The sequence below is a fragment of the Phoxinus phoxinus genome, assembly GCF_949152265.1.
Source record: "Phoxinus phoxinus genome assembly, chromosome: 16".
NCBI lineage: Eukaryota > Metazoa > Chordata > Actinopteri > Cypriniformes > Leuciscidae > Phoxinus > Phoxinus phoxinus.
The window spans coordinates 16581830-16601230 of record NC_136891.1 but is presented as its reverse complement, the minus strand read 5'-3'; the positions used below and the strand labels follow the sequence as shown (position 1 = coordinate 16601230).

General features: G+C 36.7%; 1 protein-coding gene across 1 annotated transcript in view; it reads right to left on the bottom strand.

Moving 5' to 3' along the window:
- Nucleotides 1-5929: 5929 nt before the first annotated feature.
- Nucleotides 5930-19401, bottom strand: part of ufl1 (UFM1-specific ligase 1) — a 39076-nt gene continuing 25604 nt past the window's right edge. Inside the window, exons 13-19 of the mRNA XM_079639278.1 lie at nt 15748-15868; nt 14139-14305; nt 13460-13587; nt 12485-12565; nt 11948-12033; nt 7701-7881; nt 5930-6422 (exon numbers count right to left, since the gene is read on the bottom strand). Of these exons, the coding sequence (XP_079495404.1) occupies nt 6216-6422; nt 7701-7881; nt 11948-12033; nt 12485-12565; nt 13460-13587; nt 14139-14305; nt 15748-15868 (971 nt within the window). The 3' untranslated portion in view covers nt 5930-6215. The remainder of the gene's footprint in view (nt 6423-7700; nt 7882-11947; nt 12034-12484; nt 12566-13459; nt 13588-14138; nt 14306-15747; nt 15869-19401) is intronic.

Below are 19401 nucleotides of genomic sequence, written 5' to 3'. Positions count from 1 at the left end.
CAAGACAAATCATCTTCATTTATATAGCACTTTTAACAATGTAATTTTTTTCAAAGCGGCTTTACAGTGATAAACGGTTAATTTAAGGTAACAGAGATTGTTTTGGCTTTATAGCGGTTCTTGAATAAAGATATTTTCAGCTAAAGTTAGTTTTGATTGATTCACTTCCGTCGCAGCGATCATTAGTTATTAAATTAGTTACTAAGACGACACCTTTCTCTCTACACAGACTTTAAACGCGAACCTGTGAGAAACGCTGAAGGCGCTATCACGTGCGCATTAAGAATTAATTCTATAGTTATGCGCATTTGAATATATTTGCGCAAGTTTGTGATTCCCTACAAACCAAGACTTAACAAACTTGTCTGGCCTTAAAATGTTGATACAGCATTTTATCACTTCGGGGTAAGATACGCTAGTTTCCGTGTCCAGGGATCGGGTTGTCGCGGGCCCCGCCTTCGACTGCTGCCCGATCCTCTCAGCACCGACCCATTGCTGTCTCTCCTGTAGGTGGTGAGCCCACGGGAAGGCAGCCCCACGTTGCTCACTGGATATTTAGTTCACCTAAAAATGTAAATTATCCCATAAATTACTGACCCTCAACCCATCCTAGGTATCTATGACTTTCAGCCAAACACACAGTGTTATATATAAAAAAATATCCTGGGCTCCAGACTGCGACCAATTGGTCGCATTTTGCCACCATTTTTCCTGCTGGTGCGACCAAATATTTATTTAGGTCACGCAGGCTGCGGGAAACCCTCGGGATAAACAAAGACACTAAAATGAGCATAGATGCCATTCTTCTTATGATGTAACGAGTACATCAGGATTTATAGAAGGTGTTCCCAGTTCCGGCTGACCTAATCTATGCAGCCTAACATTGAGTTATAGAAGTCTATAATGTATTATGTGAATGCTAGGTCAAAGAGATGTGTCTTTAATCTAGCTTTGAACTGACAGAGTGTGTCTGCTTCCCGGACAATGGAAGACTGTTCGAAAGTTTTGTTTTGACTTTTTGTGAAATTTTGAGATCGCAATTGACGCGAAGGACTATAATGCGTTTAAGAGCTCGCTCAAGTACTTTCAGAGCCATTTAGTGCTTTGTAAGTAATCAGCAATATGTTAAAACTTATACGATGTTTAATAGGGAGCCAATGCAGTGTTGACAGAACGGGGCTAATATGGTCATACTTCCTGGTTCTGGTAAGAACTCAAGCTGCTGCATTTTGGACTAGCTGTAGTTTGTTTATTAAGCGTGCAGGGCAACCACCCAGAAGAGCATTACAATAATAGCCTTGAGGTCTTGAAAAACCCGGTAAATGACTCATCTACGGCTGCCAAACCAAAACCTTAAAATATTCTATTTTACATAAAGTGCAAACATTTTTTTACAGATAAACACTTATTTCACGCAGGTATTTCCTGACTTATAACTAACAAACACATTCACTGTAAAATGCCGATCTCTTGCAGTGATCTACATGCACAAATTAATGCAACTATATGTCACTGCATCAGCAACTGCTCAAACATCAAGGTTTTCTGGCTTATCCTGGACTGAAGCACAGGCTCTAATAATAATAATAATTTAATAACATTAAACACTAACAGATCTCTCAAGATCACAGTATCTTTTTACAATTCAGACTTCATTTCTTAATACTAAAGTTCATATTGAGAATTAACAGGTTTAGATGTTGACGTTTAATTGAAAATAGTAACGTTTAATGTCACCAGTAATGAGTGTTTTGCTTTAGTTGGGCTCAAGACCTTGACTCGTTAACATAACCTTTTCTCTAGCTTTTGTAAATGTGTGTTTCTGACACATGTTTGTTATGGCAGAACATGCAAGATCTGACCAAATGTTGGTCACTTTTTACTGATGGTAGAGTCTTCATTTAATGGTCCGGTTCAGATACCAGTCTAGTCTCTGATTAAGCTGTTTAATATTAGTGATTAGTTTGTTCATTTTACATGTCATTACTACTGTATAACTTCCTACAGTGCTGTGTTACTCTGAAATATTTTATGAAGTTATTTACAGCAAATTTGTTGACAGGACCATGTAGACACACAGACATCAAGAATCAGCGTATGAATCGTAACAATGGTGATAAAAAAACCAATTCAGATCAACTCAACATCAACAAAACAAGCTACTAAAGTCACAAAAAAAGCTTTGTTGATTGTCACCATTGTTGAAATTCATATGTTGATACTTGATGTCTCTGTGCACCTAAACATCTCAAAATATAATTATATATATATATATATATAAAAAACTGAATACCAGATTGTTATAATACTGATACCCCAATATCACAAGGCTACTGTAAATCATGTGAAATTATACATACTCTATATAATACATACAATTATATACCCTATACATATTACATAAACTCAGCTAATATAAACGTGTTATCAGTAAAACAGACACATGGTTATAGCAGCAAAAGAAAAACTAGTTCAAAAGTCAAGGGTCAAGACCCCAACTAAAGCAAATACTGATCAACATAACGGTAACCAAATTATTATTGTTATTTTTTTTAAATTATTATTATAAGACATCCAAAAGAACTTTAGTATGAGAGAATAAAGTCAAACTGGATTGTATTGAACAGATCTGTCAAGATGTCAGCGCCTGTTCTGTTGCTGCCAGTCTTTTGAATTAATTCAGGAAATAACTGTAAAACAACTGGTTTTCCTAAACATTTAAAGTAATTTTCTGTTAAAGTTTTTTGCACTTTATTTAAATTGGGATATTTTAGCTGACAATCATTTGACAGTCAGTAGAGTCAATTGACGGTCAGTAGAGAGGAAGGAGCAATGGCGCCACCAGGGGGTGGCCAGGGGTGGCCGTGGCCACCCCTGGCCGACTCCTGGCCACCCCACTGGCCACCCCACTGGCCAGTATAAATTTTAGTAGCATCAGTTATGCATTTCATCCCTAATGCACAGCCAGGCAGGCAAGCTGACTTTCGATCGCACACAGTAGCCCAATTCATGCAACGTGATGCACTGTCCGTTAAATATAACACAATAAACCAAAGTATATCAGTGGGAGTTTCCTTAAGTCTTTCTGGTAGTTTTCTTCAGGCCAGTTTACCCATACGGAAATATATATGTACATAGCCTAGGTATATGAAATATACATATATGAAATATATCCACATATATAAAATATATATGCCCATATATAAAACCTATTAGAAAATGGAACAATTGACATATAAAACCAGCCCATATATTTGATGTATGTATAATAGTGGTTTTTTTACATACATGTCACATATATAATTATCAGTTTTCAAATAGAATTTGTGTAGTATTTGTTTTGTTTTTATGAGCTGGTCAAGAAGAGGTAAAATAATAATAAATAATACATTTTATTTATAAAAGATTCGAAAATGAGATAGAAATTGAAATGAAATGTGGATAATGAGATAGAAATTGAAATGAAATGTGGATATGTAGACTTGATCTGTAGACTTGAAATAAATAGTAAATAGTTTGGCATATATAAATTAAACATATCGGTGACATATATGGTCAAAACATACAGTATTATATAAATAATAATCATATACATCATATTAATATATGTCAATATACTAATTTAATATGTCAAATTTATATATGTTAAAAACCTATATCAACATATATGTAGAGATATGTATATATGTGATAGCAATATATTGTCTTATATTTAACATATATGACGGCGTCACTAGCGATATAGGGATATGTCATATATTACATTTCTGAATGGGTTACTACAACAGTAGAATAAAATTCTGAAATTATGGTTTATAGTTTTGGTGTGCCACCCCAAGATTTTAAGTGGCCCCATCTGGCCACCCCTATGAAAAATTTCTGGAGGCGCCACTGGGAAGGAGATAAATATACCTGAATAAAAGTTTGAATTTGGATCTGTTCCTGTAATAACTTGAGAGAGAGAGTAAATGATGAATCTTCAATTCTCAGACCTGAGTTCAACAAATCCACCACATCACACGTGGATCCACATGCAAACAACAGGCTCTTCTTTGCTGCTTTTTAAGCTACGATGAACTGCATTAGACTGTTATAATATTCACATAAACTTTTTAAATCTCACTCTAAAAAAGTTTGTCACAAAGCATCATATCCCGATATTTGGATTGCAGCACAGACATACAATAAGGTGTATTTAATGACAGCATATTAATAAAATGATGCTCCATAAGAAACAAAATTAATTAAATACTGCATGATAATTGTTAAATGATCACAGAAATTTGAATGAATTCAATATTTTAAATGTAGTACGGTTTAAAAAGTATCTTTGAAAAGTGGTCATAACAGATGAAACATTATCATTTCAAACGAAGTCAATTGTAAATCAGTCGAGTCAACTACATTAAGTGCACTTATTGGCCAATGTCACAATCCTGATATGGGGAAAGACCCATCGTTGCCACACATGGGCCAGCTCCGGCTGACAGGATGGCCGGCTACATGCCTACTATACAGTAGGTCTAGGTGAAAAACTAGTAAAAGAAGTATGTCTGAATTCAGTATTCATAAATGTGTAGGCAGAAAGTACCTGGACTTAGTACCTAACTTCTTCCGGCATACGATGGACACTTTCCTATCCCATGAGGCCACAGAGAGAATTTGTGGAAAATCAGGAAGGTCACATGATAATAATAACATGGCAAATGTAGTGCGTCCGGAATAAATTCATAGGCTACTACACAGATTAGATTCATACTAGAACATACTTTTTTAGCGGTCGTTAAATTATTACTTATTTGAGACGCAGCCGCCGTGGTCTATCAGAATCAGGGGAGGTCACTTAAACTCCTGCGGTCACTTTAAAAAAAAAAAAATCCCCAATACGCTATTTTTCATTACATTTGCTTTGTTATATTTGTGTAGTGGATTATTATTATTTTAATCATTATTTTGTCCTTTTCCTTCTTTGAGAGAATGCTCATAAACAATGAGTGTTCAGCTTATGATCCAGGTCTGCTCTCCCGACTTAATTTACAATATCCCATTCATTATTTACTGGAATTCAGAGTCTCTTGTTTTTCTCCCCAAATCCTCACTTTCAAGGTTTTTCACACGGATCCTGTAATTGTTTACCCTTCACTTCCAATGTAGCCAGTTTACTGGAAAGTTTCTAAAGCAGGGAAATTGCACTTTGAAATCACTCAATGTTTCAGGTAATTAATATGTTTGATTAATCAACGTGTTACATAACATACAGATATTATGCACATCATGTCAGTAATATTCTTGCGGAAAATTAATTTGGGCGTTATGATGGTTTGTAGTAGTCATTTGTAAATGCTTTTACACTTTTAAATGTAATTTTAATGTTCTATGGTTGAAGGGTGAGTAAAATAATGTCATCTTACTATACCCTGTTTTTGAACATCACTTTAGCTGATAGTTTCCATAATTCGCACTAAGCATCATGAGGCGTAGGAAAAAAGTGGACATCCCGCTAGTGGTGGGAATGCACTGACTTTCTCGATGTGAACCCTTGAATAGGTTTATATTTTACTTACCTTGGCATGCGGAACAAAGTAAGGTGAGGTAAATTTGATGTTTATTACAAAAAATGCAGCAACTGTGCACTCACATTATACTGAATTTGGCCCGTTTTACAGTCAATTGGCATTTTAGATTAATATTATTTTAAAGAGCTTGTTTATAGTCATTTTAAATAGGATGCAAAATATACACTTTTTAAAGGTTTGATTTGATATAGCTATTTATTTGTGGGAAAAAGAAAACCTAAGATCGAAACACTTTGTTTTGAGATGTGCAAACTATCACATACACCGTGCTGTAACAGTTTAAATGCTGTCCTGTAAATCCTTTATATTTGTACATCTCAGCAGTCATGTATGATTTTACAGGCCCAATGGGGTAAAATATTTAAATTAACTTTATTTAATGGGTCACAGACAAGCAACATTTCAAAAGTATGCTAAATCATTTTGGTAATACTCCCTGATAATTATCATTCTCAGCCTGGGCTGAAGGGCTTTCAGGGTTAAGCACTTTTTTTTAAACAGGTAAAGCACTGTAATTGTCAGAACAATACAGATGTCCACCCTCTCCAAAGGAAATGTGACATGTAAATTCAGTCAGTAATTTTACTCTTTTAAAACCGAGCTCTAATACATCATGTACAGGACACACGAACAGCTGGGTTACTCTGAGGCTTTTTTCTGAGCAAGGATGATGTCTTTGACGTCTCTGCTGAGACTGTGAAGCTCTTTCTGAAGGCTCTCCACATCATCAGGAACAACAGGACTGTCTTGCTCTCCCAGACTGCTGTTCTTCTCCAGGCCATGACCCTGAACTACCAGCTGCTTGACCACCAGACCCTGGTACTGAGACAGCAGCTTCAGCTGGTCCTAAAACACACACAGGGACAAACATGTAGTTTATTATGCGTTTCTGTACATTCACTGTGTTGTGATGTCTGACCTCGAAGGACTAAACAGAAGAAATAAACCAGAGAAGATTTCCATGTCAAAGACGCCACACCCACCGATTACATCATCGCCATAGATCAATCGTAGCTTAAAGGTGTTTACCAGCCAGAGCGGTTTCAAACAAACACCAAACCAACTATACGAAATGGCATCACAGCAGAGCATTCTTCGATTTAGCTTGAAGTATATCAAGGCTTTAACCCTCTGGGGACCAAGGTGTTTTTGGGGTCCTTGAGATGTTCTGACATGCCCTGACATTTGTACTTTTTTCAGTTGCTTATAAACATATTAATGGCAAAGGTGTAATTACACTCTATTTATCACAAACAGGGCCACCATAATATGTGAGCAACATGCATGTACATGTTTGTATTTTTGAGAGAATAATGTTTATGCATGGTTATTCAAAAAACAAAAAATTAAAGTGTCTGAAATAACGCCACAAAACACACAGTAAATATGTGTTCACAATACTCTTGAGTAATGGAGGTTGTCGCCTAGAGTTTTTCCTTAAAAATGATCTGAAAATCATCCTGCCTAATCATTCACAAAACAATACATTGATTAACATTTTGTAAAATACTTTGTTTGGGAAGGCAATATGTAATAATAATACAAACCATGTGCAAATTCACAAGTCGACACCATTGCGGAGTATTCTCTTCTTAAAACTGCAGTAAACCAAAGACAGTCTAAAAAACACGGTTTGAAATCGCTGGCGTTTCTGACGTCACAAACTACCTTGTAACCAATCAGATCAACGTGTGATCGTCAACGAGTGGATCTCTGAGCTGCTGTGAGTGAGTGGAGGTGGGGCTCATTTGCATATTCATAGAACCACATATACTAAAAGAGGCAAGGGTGTCGAGTTACATTCAAGCAATTTTAAAGGCATGAAGATATTGTTTTTCAAGGAAAAAACATCAAAGTGATCATGGTGATCAAAGATGAGTTTTAAGGGATACAATTATTAAATATAGGGCGACTAACTATGCACAAGAAAATGATTCGCTGCCTTTTAGTATTTATATTTTGCATTATTTTTCCCTGCTGTATCACAAAAAGACAGTCCATTTTTAGACTGTGACCCAACAGAACTACACATTTATGCAGTGTAAGATTATTCTGAATGGGCTTTTGTATAACAGTTGGCAGTAGTATACAGCTGTGAAGAACTTGTTTCAGTGACTCAGTTACCTCGGGAATCTTGCTTTGCAGGAAGCCGATGATATGTGGCACACAGCGCCCCGGTGCATGAAGCATGCAGTGTGTGACGTTCTGGAAGAGCAAGATGCTGGTCAGATGCAGCACAAGCGCGGGGTCTTCTGCATCTTTCAACTGCTCCAACAGAGCCTGACGGTGCACAAAGAGAGCCTGCCTGCGCACGCGCACACACACACACGAGGAACGACATGAGGGTGAGTAAATAATGAATAGGGTTGGGTATTAAAGTTACAAACATCATTCTGGCAAGATAAGTGTGTGATTTTTATGCCTTTTGTTGTTTGATTAACAGTAATGAGACAGATGGCAGTTTTATTAGGCTGCTGTCACTTTAAAACCGAATGCACAGATCTAATATACTGTACTCTCCGTCGCCATGACTACCGCCGCTATGTCGCGCACCCGTTTTTAGGTGGGAGTGAATGGAATTAATGAGCTGTGTTTATTGAAGATTAAATATACTAGAGTCACTAGTTTTTTATACTCTCTATTTCAGAGTACTTGCATTTTAATTATGTATTGGTATATAAAGACAGTTTAAACATATTTGAATAAAAGTTTTTTTTAGACAATTCTGACCTACCCTACCTTTAAAACAATCAACTGTTTGCAAGGATAATTTCACATCCTTTTGTGTGTATTTGTCCGTTCAAGCACAAGAACTCGCTATATGAGTGGTGGCTCTCTGTGCACACGCGCTGGATGTGCCCAGCACAGACAACAGCGCACGAGTACCGAACAGAGTTCTTTTTACGCATCTTCATGCGCTTAAAAATGGTTTGAAATCACTTTAAAATGCATACACAGGAGTTGACAAGCGGAATTACATTTTTTAAGTATCCAATTCCATAACTGGAATCGATTTTCGATTCCCAACCCTAATGATGACATAATTAAAAATTTTAAGTGAACTAACACTTTAAGATGAAAGGTAAGTTTCCATCCTCGACTTTGCAATGTATAATTTTCCTTTAACCTTGTTGGCAAACTATCGGTTATCAGTAAAAATCGGACAAGGCACCACTGTTCGAAACGCACCTGATTCTCAGATTAACTGCAAAGTTTAATGTTTATCATTTAAACATATTTTAGGTCCTGTCAGTTTAAACATTCAAGCAATTTTAAACCATCTGAATTCACAAAGATGTGAAAGAGAACTCAATTTGGAACACAGATTTCTGCTCTCTTAAAGAGTAAAGTATACTATATTGTCCTCAAAAGAAAATCTGTTGTGGACTACATGTTGCTGCATAGACATATGTGATGTGATCTGGGAAAACCCACCACATGGTAAAATTTGACATATTACAGGTTTTGATCCCATATTAAAGCTGTTTTCAAGCCCTTTCCAAATCTGTTTTTATTTCTTTTATCGTTTGTCTGTAACAAAAGTTATGGTCATCTGAAATCGGCTGATCGCTATGATTTTCAACAACGGAATTTTGAGAAAACAGATTTAATTAACGGTCGCGTCCTTCTACCGGGACAACTGGCACTCTTTTTTTTTTTGCCTTTTTTCATATTACATATTTTAGTAATGAACATAGATTAGGTATCATTCGAAAACTTATAAACTCAAAATTCATCCAGTGAAAACCGTTTTGAAATTGGACGATTGATAGGCGAGCAAGATCTTTTAAACAAGCAGCTACTTCAGACTCCGTTGTTCTCTTGTGCTCTGCTCCACATCACACAATAACGTTGGATAAAAATAAATAAATAAAAACTTGCGTGCCCTTGTAGTTTACACAGGACTGGCGGGACCTTTCTGGTATGTGGTTTATTTTGATAGGTGAATGGTCTTTGTAGTGTTAAGAGAAGGAGAGCTGTGCGCGATTACGTTTTTTTGCACCTCCGCTTCGCCGTGCGTGCAGTTCTTAAAGAGAAAGACACAGTCTTTTCAGCTTGCCACTATAAATCGCCATTTTTCTGCACTAAACTAGCGAATTTTCCTAAGATATATTCAGAGATGATAGACAAGATGTTATAGAATAATAATTTAATGAAAACCCAATTTTGACAAAAAACTGACATTCAATCTATTTTTAGACCTTACTGAAAACGTGCCAGCGCGACATCCGACGGGTTTTCCCAGATCGCATCACATATAATAGAAAAATAATAATAACTAGTAATAAAAAAAACTATTATCAAGAAGATAAAAAAAACACAAAGATAAAGGTTGCATATTGGGACTCTGTATCTTCTACCAGTTCATACTGTGGGGTGTGGATACAAGAAGCTAGTTTGATCTTCCTTCTTGCTTCTATTTGTGCCTGAACCGACACACACACACACACACACACACACACACACACACACACACACACACACACACAAAATTATGTCAAAATGCCTGTCTTGGTGACTATCCTCGTAAACACAGCTGCTTATGGCTTACGTGAACAAACAATTGAGAACGAAAGGGATGCGTATCATATTGGATCCGTGCATTTGGTCTTAGACAGCAGCGGGAATATTAGGCTGCTGTCACTTTGAGTCATTAATGTTAATCAAATAATCAAACAAAATAAAAATATAAAGAAAAACAAACAAAGTTAAAGGTTTGTTAAATCTTTAACAAAGATTGATTATATTTAATGTATACACTGAAGACTTTGCAGTTGTATTTTATAATTGATTATTACATTTCTGTACCTGAATACTGTTAGACTAACCTGAAAAACATTGGCTAAAGCACTTTTTATGTATTTTGTTCTATTGTATTTATCTATGATTGAAATTAGTTCATTATTTTCTATGCAGATTCACTCTCCTACAAAATCACCCCAGTCATTATAGAATGATGAATCATTTTCAAATCAGGGCTCGACATAAGCAATGGCCCGATGGCCCGGGGCCAGTAAAAGAGTATGTCGGGCTAGTTGATTGGCCATCAGCAAAACAAACCGCAATTCGTCACACACACAGTGGCGCGAAGAGTGTCAATGTTACTTCAGGTTATTTAATATTCCGGCTGTGAATTATAAGCTCTGCCTCCGATTGAGCTAAAATCAACCAATCGTCGATGTAGTTCAGTATTCGCATACTCCGTTGTTGGGGGGCGAGCGCGCGCGCGCGCGCCGTGTCCATGCACTTCGTGAACGTGCGAGCCTGCGAGGTGCTAGGGACAGACCGAACGTCAGGACATTGTACTTATAAGCTCGACCCTCGGAGGCGAATATCAAGAATGGCCTGTGACGGGATGCTATCTGTATCTGAAAGTAAGCGTCTTTCAGATCCACTGAGATAAACATGCAATCTCACAGGCGAATTTGTGCGAGGATTGGTTGTCAGCAATTTGAACGAGCATTTCATAAGCGCTTGTTCAAACGTCTCGTCTGAGGTCTAGGATGAGTCTGAGACCACCACCCTTTTTGGGGACGAGAAAGTAGCGTCTGTAAAAGCCCGACTCGCTCTGCGTTAGAGGAACGGTCTTTATAGCCCCTTTTCCCAGCAGTTTCGCTATTTCGGCGCCAAGTAGATGTGATACTTCGCTTTTCACCGTAGGGGCGGACTGGCCAATGTGAGCCGGCCCACTCGGAAGGCTACACAAATTTTAAAAATGACGGAAATCATAATATTACATTTATTTTCTACTATTTATTTATATTAATATTGTTGTGTGTCTTAATGTTCTTCTGTTTGTTTTTCCCTTTGTTTTACAAATATTATCTAATATGTGTTGTGTTATTTAAAATAAATGTTTAAATAGCATTTATTTTTGTATTGTGTAATATTGTTATGCTATAGCGTAGAGAGTATTCACTACTATTAGTGAGTAGTGTTCACTACTATTAGTGAGTAGTGTTAAAAATTATTCTGCACATTAATGAGCCAATGTGTTATGATGTGGGATGTGGTGGGCTGCTGTGGGTCAGAAAGTCCTGCGCGGCAGTCTGCGAGCGAACTGCAGCGAGTAACCTCGTTTTATTATGTTCAGCACCCATTCTGATATGCCAGAAATGGTTTCCCATGCTTTTCCTTATATTTCTTTCAGGGACAGTAAAAATATAGAAGGGGCCAGCAAAACTCTGATCTACTGGCCCTGGGGGCCAGTGGGGATTTTTTTTTTATGTTGAGCCCTGTTCAAATAGAGCTATTCATCTGGTGAAACTGTTTTCACATTTTAATATGTATCGCAGAAAAAAAAAATATCGCAATGTCAGTTTTTCCGTGATCAATACTGATGCATTGTTGGAGAAAGGAAGAGGCTATACCTTTCTCTTTTCTTGTCACCTTTCTTCAGAAGGAGCCCGCACTCTTCTGCACTCGTCTCCAAACATGACAGAAACTCTTCAATGGCCTGCAAGTGTCAAGAAATAAAAGCCTGATTCATACAACCTATGACAACTGACAGCTCAGCTGATCCAATGTTTTGAAAAATATAATGTAATTAAAAAAAAAAAATCCAAATGATTTTGGGGAAAATCTGTTGAATTCTCAGAAATGGATTTAAACGTAAAGGCACTTAATATCTTACTCATTATTCATTGATTATGTTACTCTACACTCATATTTCATAAACATCATTATTACAGAAGAAGAACTGCTGAAATTTGAGAAGTTATGTGAGCTTGAAAATTACGTTTACATTTATGCATTTGGCAGACGCTTTTATCCAAAGCGACTTGCATTGCATTTCAAGGTACACATTTACATTCTTATCAGTTCTTGCTTTCCCTGGGAATCGAACCCATGACCAACGGCAACGCTCTACTGTTTGAGCTACAGGAAAGCTACAGAAACTGACGCACCTTTCCATTGAGACTGTTGTGTAGCTTCATCAGAGGACACTTAACTTCATCTGAGAGCTTAGCCAGAATCTTCAGCCTGATCTGCAAGATGGTAACAAACACAGACACAACACATGTAAAAATGATAGATATTTAGAGGATTTTCCTATCTAAATTTCCAGGAGTAAACTTCATCTACCACCTCCCTCAGTGTGTGTGTGTGTGTGTGTGTGTGTGTGTGTATGTGTGTGTGTGTGTGTGTGTGTGTGTGTGTGTGTGTGTGTGTGTGTGTGTGTGTGTGTGTGTGTGTGTATGTATGTGTATGTGTGTTTTAACAGCCACAGCGACGATAAGCTTCTTCTCATACATATAAAGATACATATTGCAACTCCTGATTGCTACCCATGATGATTGAGTGTTTTTCATAGGGTTCAGTTCAGCAGAGCGGTTTGTTAATTGTTTCCATTATGAATGTTTTTGTTCATGCACTGCTCCTGATCTAATTTATACAAACATATGACAGGGAATCAGAAAAGCCTAAGTCTGCTTCTCAATCCCATCAAATCCTGATGAATAAATGAAAAACTAGTACAATGCCCAAATCATAACCATACACTGTTCGCTCATGGCCAGAGGAGAACTGGCCCCCGACTGAGCCTGGTTTCTCCCAAGGTTTTTTTCTCCATTCTGTCACCTTGATGGAGTTTTGGTTCCTTGCCACTGTTTTCTGGCTTTTGGCTGGCTTAGTTGGGGACATTTATTATTCAACAATATTATTGATCTGCCTTACTTAAGGTGGACGATGATCACATTTTCTTCTAGAAACAAACTTTGTTGTATTATTTTCATGTTATCAACTGTGAAGCTGCCTTGATACAATCTGTATTGTAAAAAGCGCTATATAAATAAAGGTGACGACTTGACAGCATGATGAATATTTTGCTTCAGGGTGCAGAAGTTAAATGTGCTGTGAATGGCGTTTAATGTTGGTTGTACCTCACTGGTGATGGCAGTCGAGCTGTCCGAGGTCATGTGCTCAGCTGCTACAAGGCTCAGCAGCACATTGGTCACATCCGTACATACAGTCTTCAAAACATGCCTGGCGATGGTAGCCTGCGTCTCATCTGGTGTGTGCAGAAAAAAAGAAGAAGCAGAAACGTTAAGACAGAGAGAGAAACATCACACACATACTGTACGGCCAACTTTATGCAGTCATTTGCTGAAAACTTCAGCTGCTTTTCCACCGTCGAGCTGAACGGTTCCAGTTCCTTACTGGAAAGATGAAATGCGTTTGGTCACCTGTCTGTTGCCTGGCTGCCAGTTTCTCTGTAGCTGGCTAAGAGCACTATTTTAGCGACGTAAATACAAATTTATAATAGAATTAAAATAAATATCTGCTCATATTCCACAACGCGGTCACTTTGACATCTTATTTACGTCACATGTCTATTACATTCTGAAGTGCTTCGTTATCAGATCCACAGTGGAAAACGGAAAAAACGTTTCCGGCTGGGCTGGATCGGCGCTGTTTGACCCCGCGATGGGAAAGCGCCTCTTATGTGTGCTTGATGCCTGAACCAACTTAAAACTAAAGAACAACTGAGAAGCTGAAACAGACAATTCCACTACAGGCGAAACATGCTTTTAACATTATTTAAGACTCGATCAGGCAAACCTGAGAAGAGTTTGGTTCCTTTCTCAAAGAGGCGGATGTTGTTGTACAAGTTGTTGATCTCCTCCTGAAGATCCTTCATGTTTTTCTTACGACTTCCTCCTGCTCCGGTTGAACTTGTGGACATGAAAGCTGCACTGACCACTTCCTGGTACAATTTACTCAATGGCCTGTCAAAAAAAAAAAAAAAAAAAAAAAAAAAATGAAGAAGAAGAAGAAAAAGAAGTTGAGGTTCGGCAACTTCATTTTCCAAATGATGTTGATTTTATCTAAAGCAAATCCTTTAAAAAAACAACAACCTCAAAGCCTGTTCACAGCAAGAAGAATGTTCGGTGCAAAAATGCTGTGAGATTTGAATGAACAGCTGCTCAGATTTTGTTCAGACCAAAAACATCACACACTGTTAATGTGAGAGGTCATTTTAAGGAGAGGTAGTCTAACACCAGCTTTCACTTCACACAGCGTCCGGTAGATCAGAAGTCATACAGCAGCTGTGTGAGATGCAGAATGTACAGATCCCATTTGAGTTTTGAATGTGCTAAAACATTTGTAATATGATGTATTCCAGTCAAATCAGTATGCATGAGATTACTTTTTTTTACTTTATCAAACACTTCATTCTTGTTAAAAAAGCCTGTTTACTGATAAATAAGTACCGGTAATAGATTATAAATGTTATATTTGATTATTTTTAATGTGTCCCTCAAAAAGTTTTGGCAGTCATGTGCCCTATATGCCAATTTTGCTTACATGCGCTTATTCTAATGGTGATTGTTTGGAATTAAATGTACATGTTTCTCCCAAAGCTTTGTTAGGAACTCATTTATTGTTTATATTCCTTTATTCATTGAAGCGTGGTGAATGTTAAGAGGATGAATGCTCTCACTGTTGCGCTCTGTTACTGGAGATGCAAACAAGTCATTATATCTTTCACTAGGTGGTGAATTCCAGTCCCATTCAAACATCGTGTTCAGTGAAAAGATAAATCTCTTAGCACTGCGACCAAAACTGGCCAACCAATATGATTTGCACTTTTGCTCACAAGCCTGGAGCCACTGTTGTTAAGTCAACTAAAATGTATTAATTTTTCACAAAACACATTATTTTAAAGCAGCTTTACAGGAAACAATGATGTTAATGTTCATAATATGTTTATATCTTCTTTCCTTAAGTTTGCATTGGGTAGATTAAAGCTTGGCATTAATATAGGTTGTATTTTGCTATGATAATGGTAATAATAAAACAAGTAATCAAGCCGATATTTGCTATTCAGTATGTAACACCCTATGCAAGTATGCTGTATGCATGCGGATAAAGTTGAACATACTCATATCTCCAACTTTATTTAAAGAGCTGGCCAATTACGGTTAAATTTTGCAACAAAATAAAATGTTTTGCTTTTTGGTGTATATCACCTTATGTGAGTGTATACATGCATATAAAGTTGGATAGAATAGATATACAACATTATATATAGAGCTGTACAATCGGAGTGCATTTTCGGTCTGAACCTTTGTGTTGGTGTGAATAGGTCTTCAAGCTGTTTTCGACATTATGAACTTGCCAGTGCTGTACTTTTAGTGTCAATTAGCTTGAATCTCATGGTTTGAACCTTAGTATCTGTTCTGCTAGTTCCTGCAGCATCTCCTCAGAGCTGTCACACACTTTCTTCTCCAGAACCTGCATGATCTCCTCCACTGAGAGGAAGGACATGTCTCCCAGCTTATTTCGACCTGTAACACACATGCACACACACAAAACCAGATTTACAACTGCTCATTTCCTACTACCATTACAAATTACACTAAGGGTGTGTTCACACTTGTACTTCGGTTCTCTTGGTTCTTTTGATTCGGACCAAAAAAGTAAATAATACATTAAGTCCTGGTTCGCTTAGTGTTCACACAGTCATATTTAACGCAGTGTTCACACGGTCATATTTAACGCAGACCTTCAAGATACAAAACAAAAGGCATAAGGATAAGGTCACAACCTGATTGGACAGTTTTTATGATGTATATTTTGCAGGAGAACTCACGGAACATCCAAAAATGTTCTGTGCGCTAAATGAGCTAGTTCACAACTGAGAACTAACACAAAAAGCTTATAAAATGTGAAAACAGAGTCAAAACAGCATCAGGAATTCCTCTGTTACACACAAATGAAGATCTTCTGCAAGAAGACGTCTGTTCTGATCTGAACTGTAACGGGCAACATCGCGACTATGACGAGAGGAACCAGGGGGCTGTTCCATAAACCAAGATTAGAGTTATAAGCCAGACTTATTTTGGTTAGTCAGACTTATTGTCGGTTGATTCTGTTTCATAAAGCAAACTTAAAATAGTTCAAACTCAGTTACCCTGGCAACTTATGCTGGGAAACTAGCCTGGTCCAGGGCAGGCTAACTGTCAGGCTAAGCCTCAGTTGTTACACAGATCCTCTAACACTGACCAATAGGAACACAATTACTGACAATCTCTCATACCATTATTTGACCACTATAAGTCCAAAAATAAATATACAGTAAAGAAAATCAACTTAAGGCTACAATGATAAATTAGACAATATAGACCTAAAAACATATATATGTCGGGGTTTTTATATTTTATATATATATATATATATATATACATACATATATACATACATATATACATACATACATATATATATATATCCTACAGGTTTTCTTTTCTTACTGGCTGAATGTTTTGTGATTTAATTAGATAGTTTTAAAAATTTATGAAACACAACATTTAAAATAAATAATTACAAAAGCACAGTATACATTGGTAAGATGAATCTGAGCTTAGTAATTGTATTAACCTACACTTGATTTACCCCATTACAATAGTCCCTTTACAGTTATTATCCTAAAAATACACTAAATTGTAGGTTTAAAATTCTAAATAAGGCACATCTAATGTCCAACAATCAATATTTTAGCATATATATATATATATATATATATATATATATATATTTTATGTACTTTATTATGTCTTTCAATTCAAATACATTTAACAAAATTATACAAATGGACAGTTCCTTTAAAGACATAATATTTTCCCCCAATAAATCTTATTTTTCCTTCTACTTTTTTCTTTTGTGATAATACCCACCAACACATAAAAACAATTAGAACAACCATTAAGTACATAGTTAGACACTTTTACATATGAAAAAAAAATGGAAAAAATCAAACATTCACATATTTATATCAAACTCTTATAATGACACATAATTCATAATAAGTTATTAAAGTAATATTATTTAAATATCAAATATTAAATAAATAAATAAAATAACAAATAACTAGAATTAAGGGAGGGAAGGTTATTTAGTTATAGGCTAATATGTATTCATTTATTTTATGGAATATTCTTTGATTTTAGAGTTGCACATATCTTTTCAAAATGTATACTTTTACTCTTAATTTCATGTTATCCTCTCCATAATGCACTGTATAAACTAAATCTAACCAAACATTCTTGCTTTCTCCAAAAAAAAAAAAAAAAAAAGATTGCTTTAAAAGCTGTAATTCTCAGCATTCTAATTAAATAAGTATAAGTAATCTTTTTTAAGTAGCTTAGGTCCTAAACTCAAAACTATATTTTGTATCTTTATTATATTTGGTTTCTTAAAAATGTCTTCCCTGAATTAGGCCTACTTCTGTTCAATTGTTTTATTATAAGTATAAAATATATGAGTTTAATGAGATATAAGTTCACTGCAACTGATCCAACATCCTAAAGATAAATTATTATAATTAGAAGATATTTCTGGTGTTATAAGATATCGCATAGCCTATTCATTTTCCAAGCAAAATGTATATTAGTCAGAATTATTGCGCTCTGTGAAGTTTACAGCAAAATGGAACTATTTGCACGACTTTCTAAGATTTTCAGATGGAGAATATTCCTGTGAAATGTAAGTTTTGCAAACACCATGTCTTACAGCCGCGAGAGGGCGCTCTAGTTAGCGAAGTTGTTCAGAAGCGACACCGAGGATGAAGTCGTCAATGGATTCAGTGTTGTGGAATGAGATTGCGGGAGCTTGGTGAACTTGCTTGTTGGACTGGCTGGCGTATGTTAATTTAGCTTATTCAGCCTCCCAGGTATGTTCTTTATGCTATTGTGTAGCTGAATAACTGTTAATGCGTTACGTTTATTATAAGTAAGAGGCTCAGGTTTTCTCTAGACAGACTGCTAGTGCTAGTACCTTCTCAGTTGCTTACTCAGGACGCATAGCAACACAGCTAAAAGTATTCCTAATATATCAGACCTTTTATTTTAAAGTAGCATAGTTGTACCTGTTGAGACATGCCTTCATAAGCACCCATAAGAGCTGTTTTTGTCGTCTCTGCGTTTGCAAGGTTGTTTAAAAAAATTTGTATTTTTGTAATTCTGCTAGATGCCACTAGTGTCGCAGAAACTACACACTTCACCTTTAAGTGAAACAATAGTTAAAGCTGCAGTCCGTCGTTTTTCCTCTTTGTCGCCATCTCTGTTAGAAATCTGCAATTGCAGTTATTCGCGGAATTATTAACTGTGCGTGGGTAGTAAATCGGCATGAAACAGCGCGGATGAACACAATGTATTGAGGCTGCCGCGTCGCTGTGGATACTGTAACGTTAATGTCATCAGCAATCTCAGAGTATACTTTTTGAAAGTGTCAACATTAGAATTTTCATCGGAAAATGTCATCTGAACAAGTAAGTAACATTCACTTTTGTTCTGACCAAATTCGGGGGGTGGGGGGAAGCATTGCAGTAGGCTATCATGCTGATTAAATCTAACGATTGCTTATATCACGTCAAAACGTGAAAAATATATATTTTTTAAGTCTTTGGGTTTTACAACTGGTGAATCTCCAGTTGTCACTGGTGATTGTCGCTTTAAACTTTCGGGATCCGCCATACCAAGTGCTAAGCTAAACCTCCACCTCCATCATCCACACACGCTAGCCGGGCACTCCTTCTCTATGTGTACAGAAGTGACGTAATGACGCAAAGACATGCTCGAAATTCCCGCGGAAATCCACCAGTACCACTGGAATTAAAATCATTATTACAAGCTTACCGTTTTGAATCGAGGTAAGGCAAGCAGATCGTTTTGAACACTGGCTGGTTACGTTTTTTTTTCAAAAATGTCTTTTTTGATATTTTTAAACCCAAAAAAGTGCCGGACTGCAGCTTTAACCAGGGTTCCTACACATTTTCCATTTCAAAATTCCATACTTTTCCAGACTCAAATTTCAAATCTTC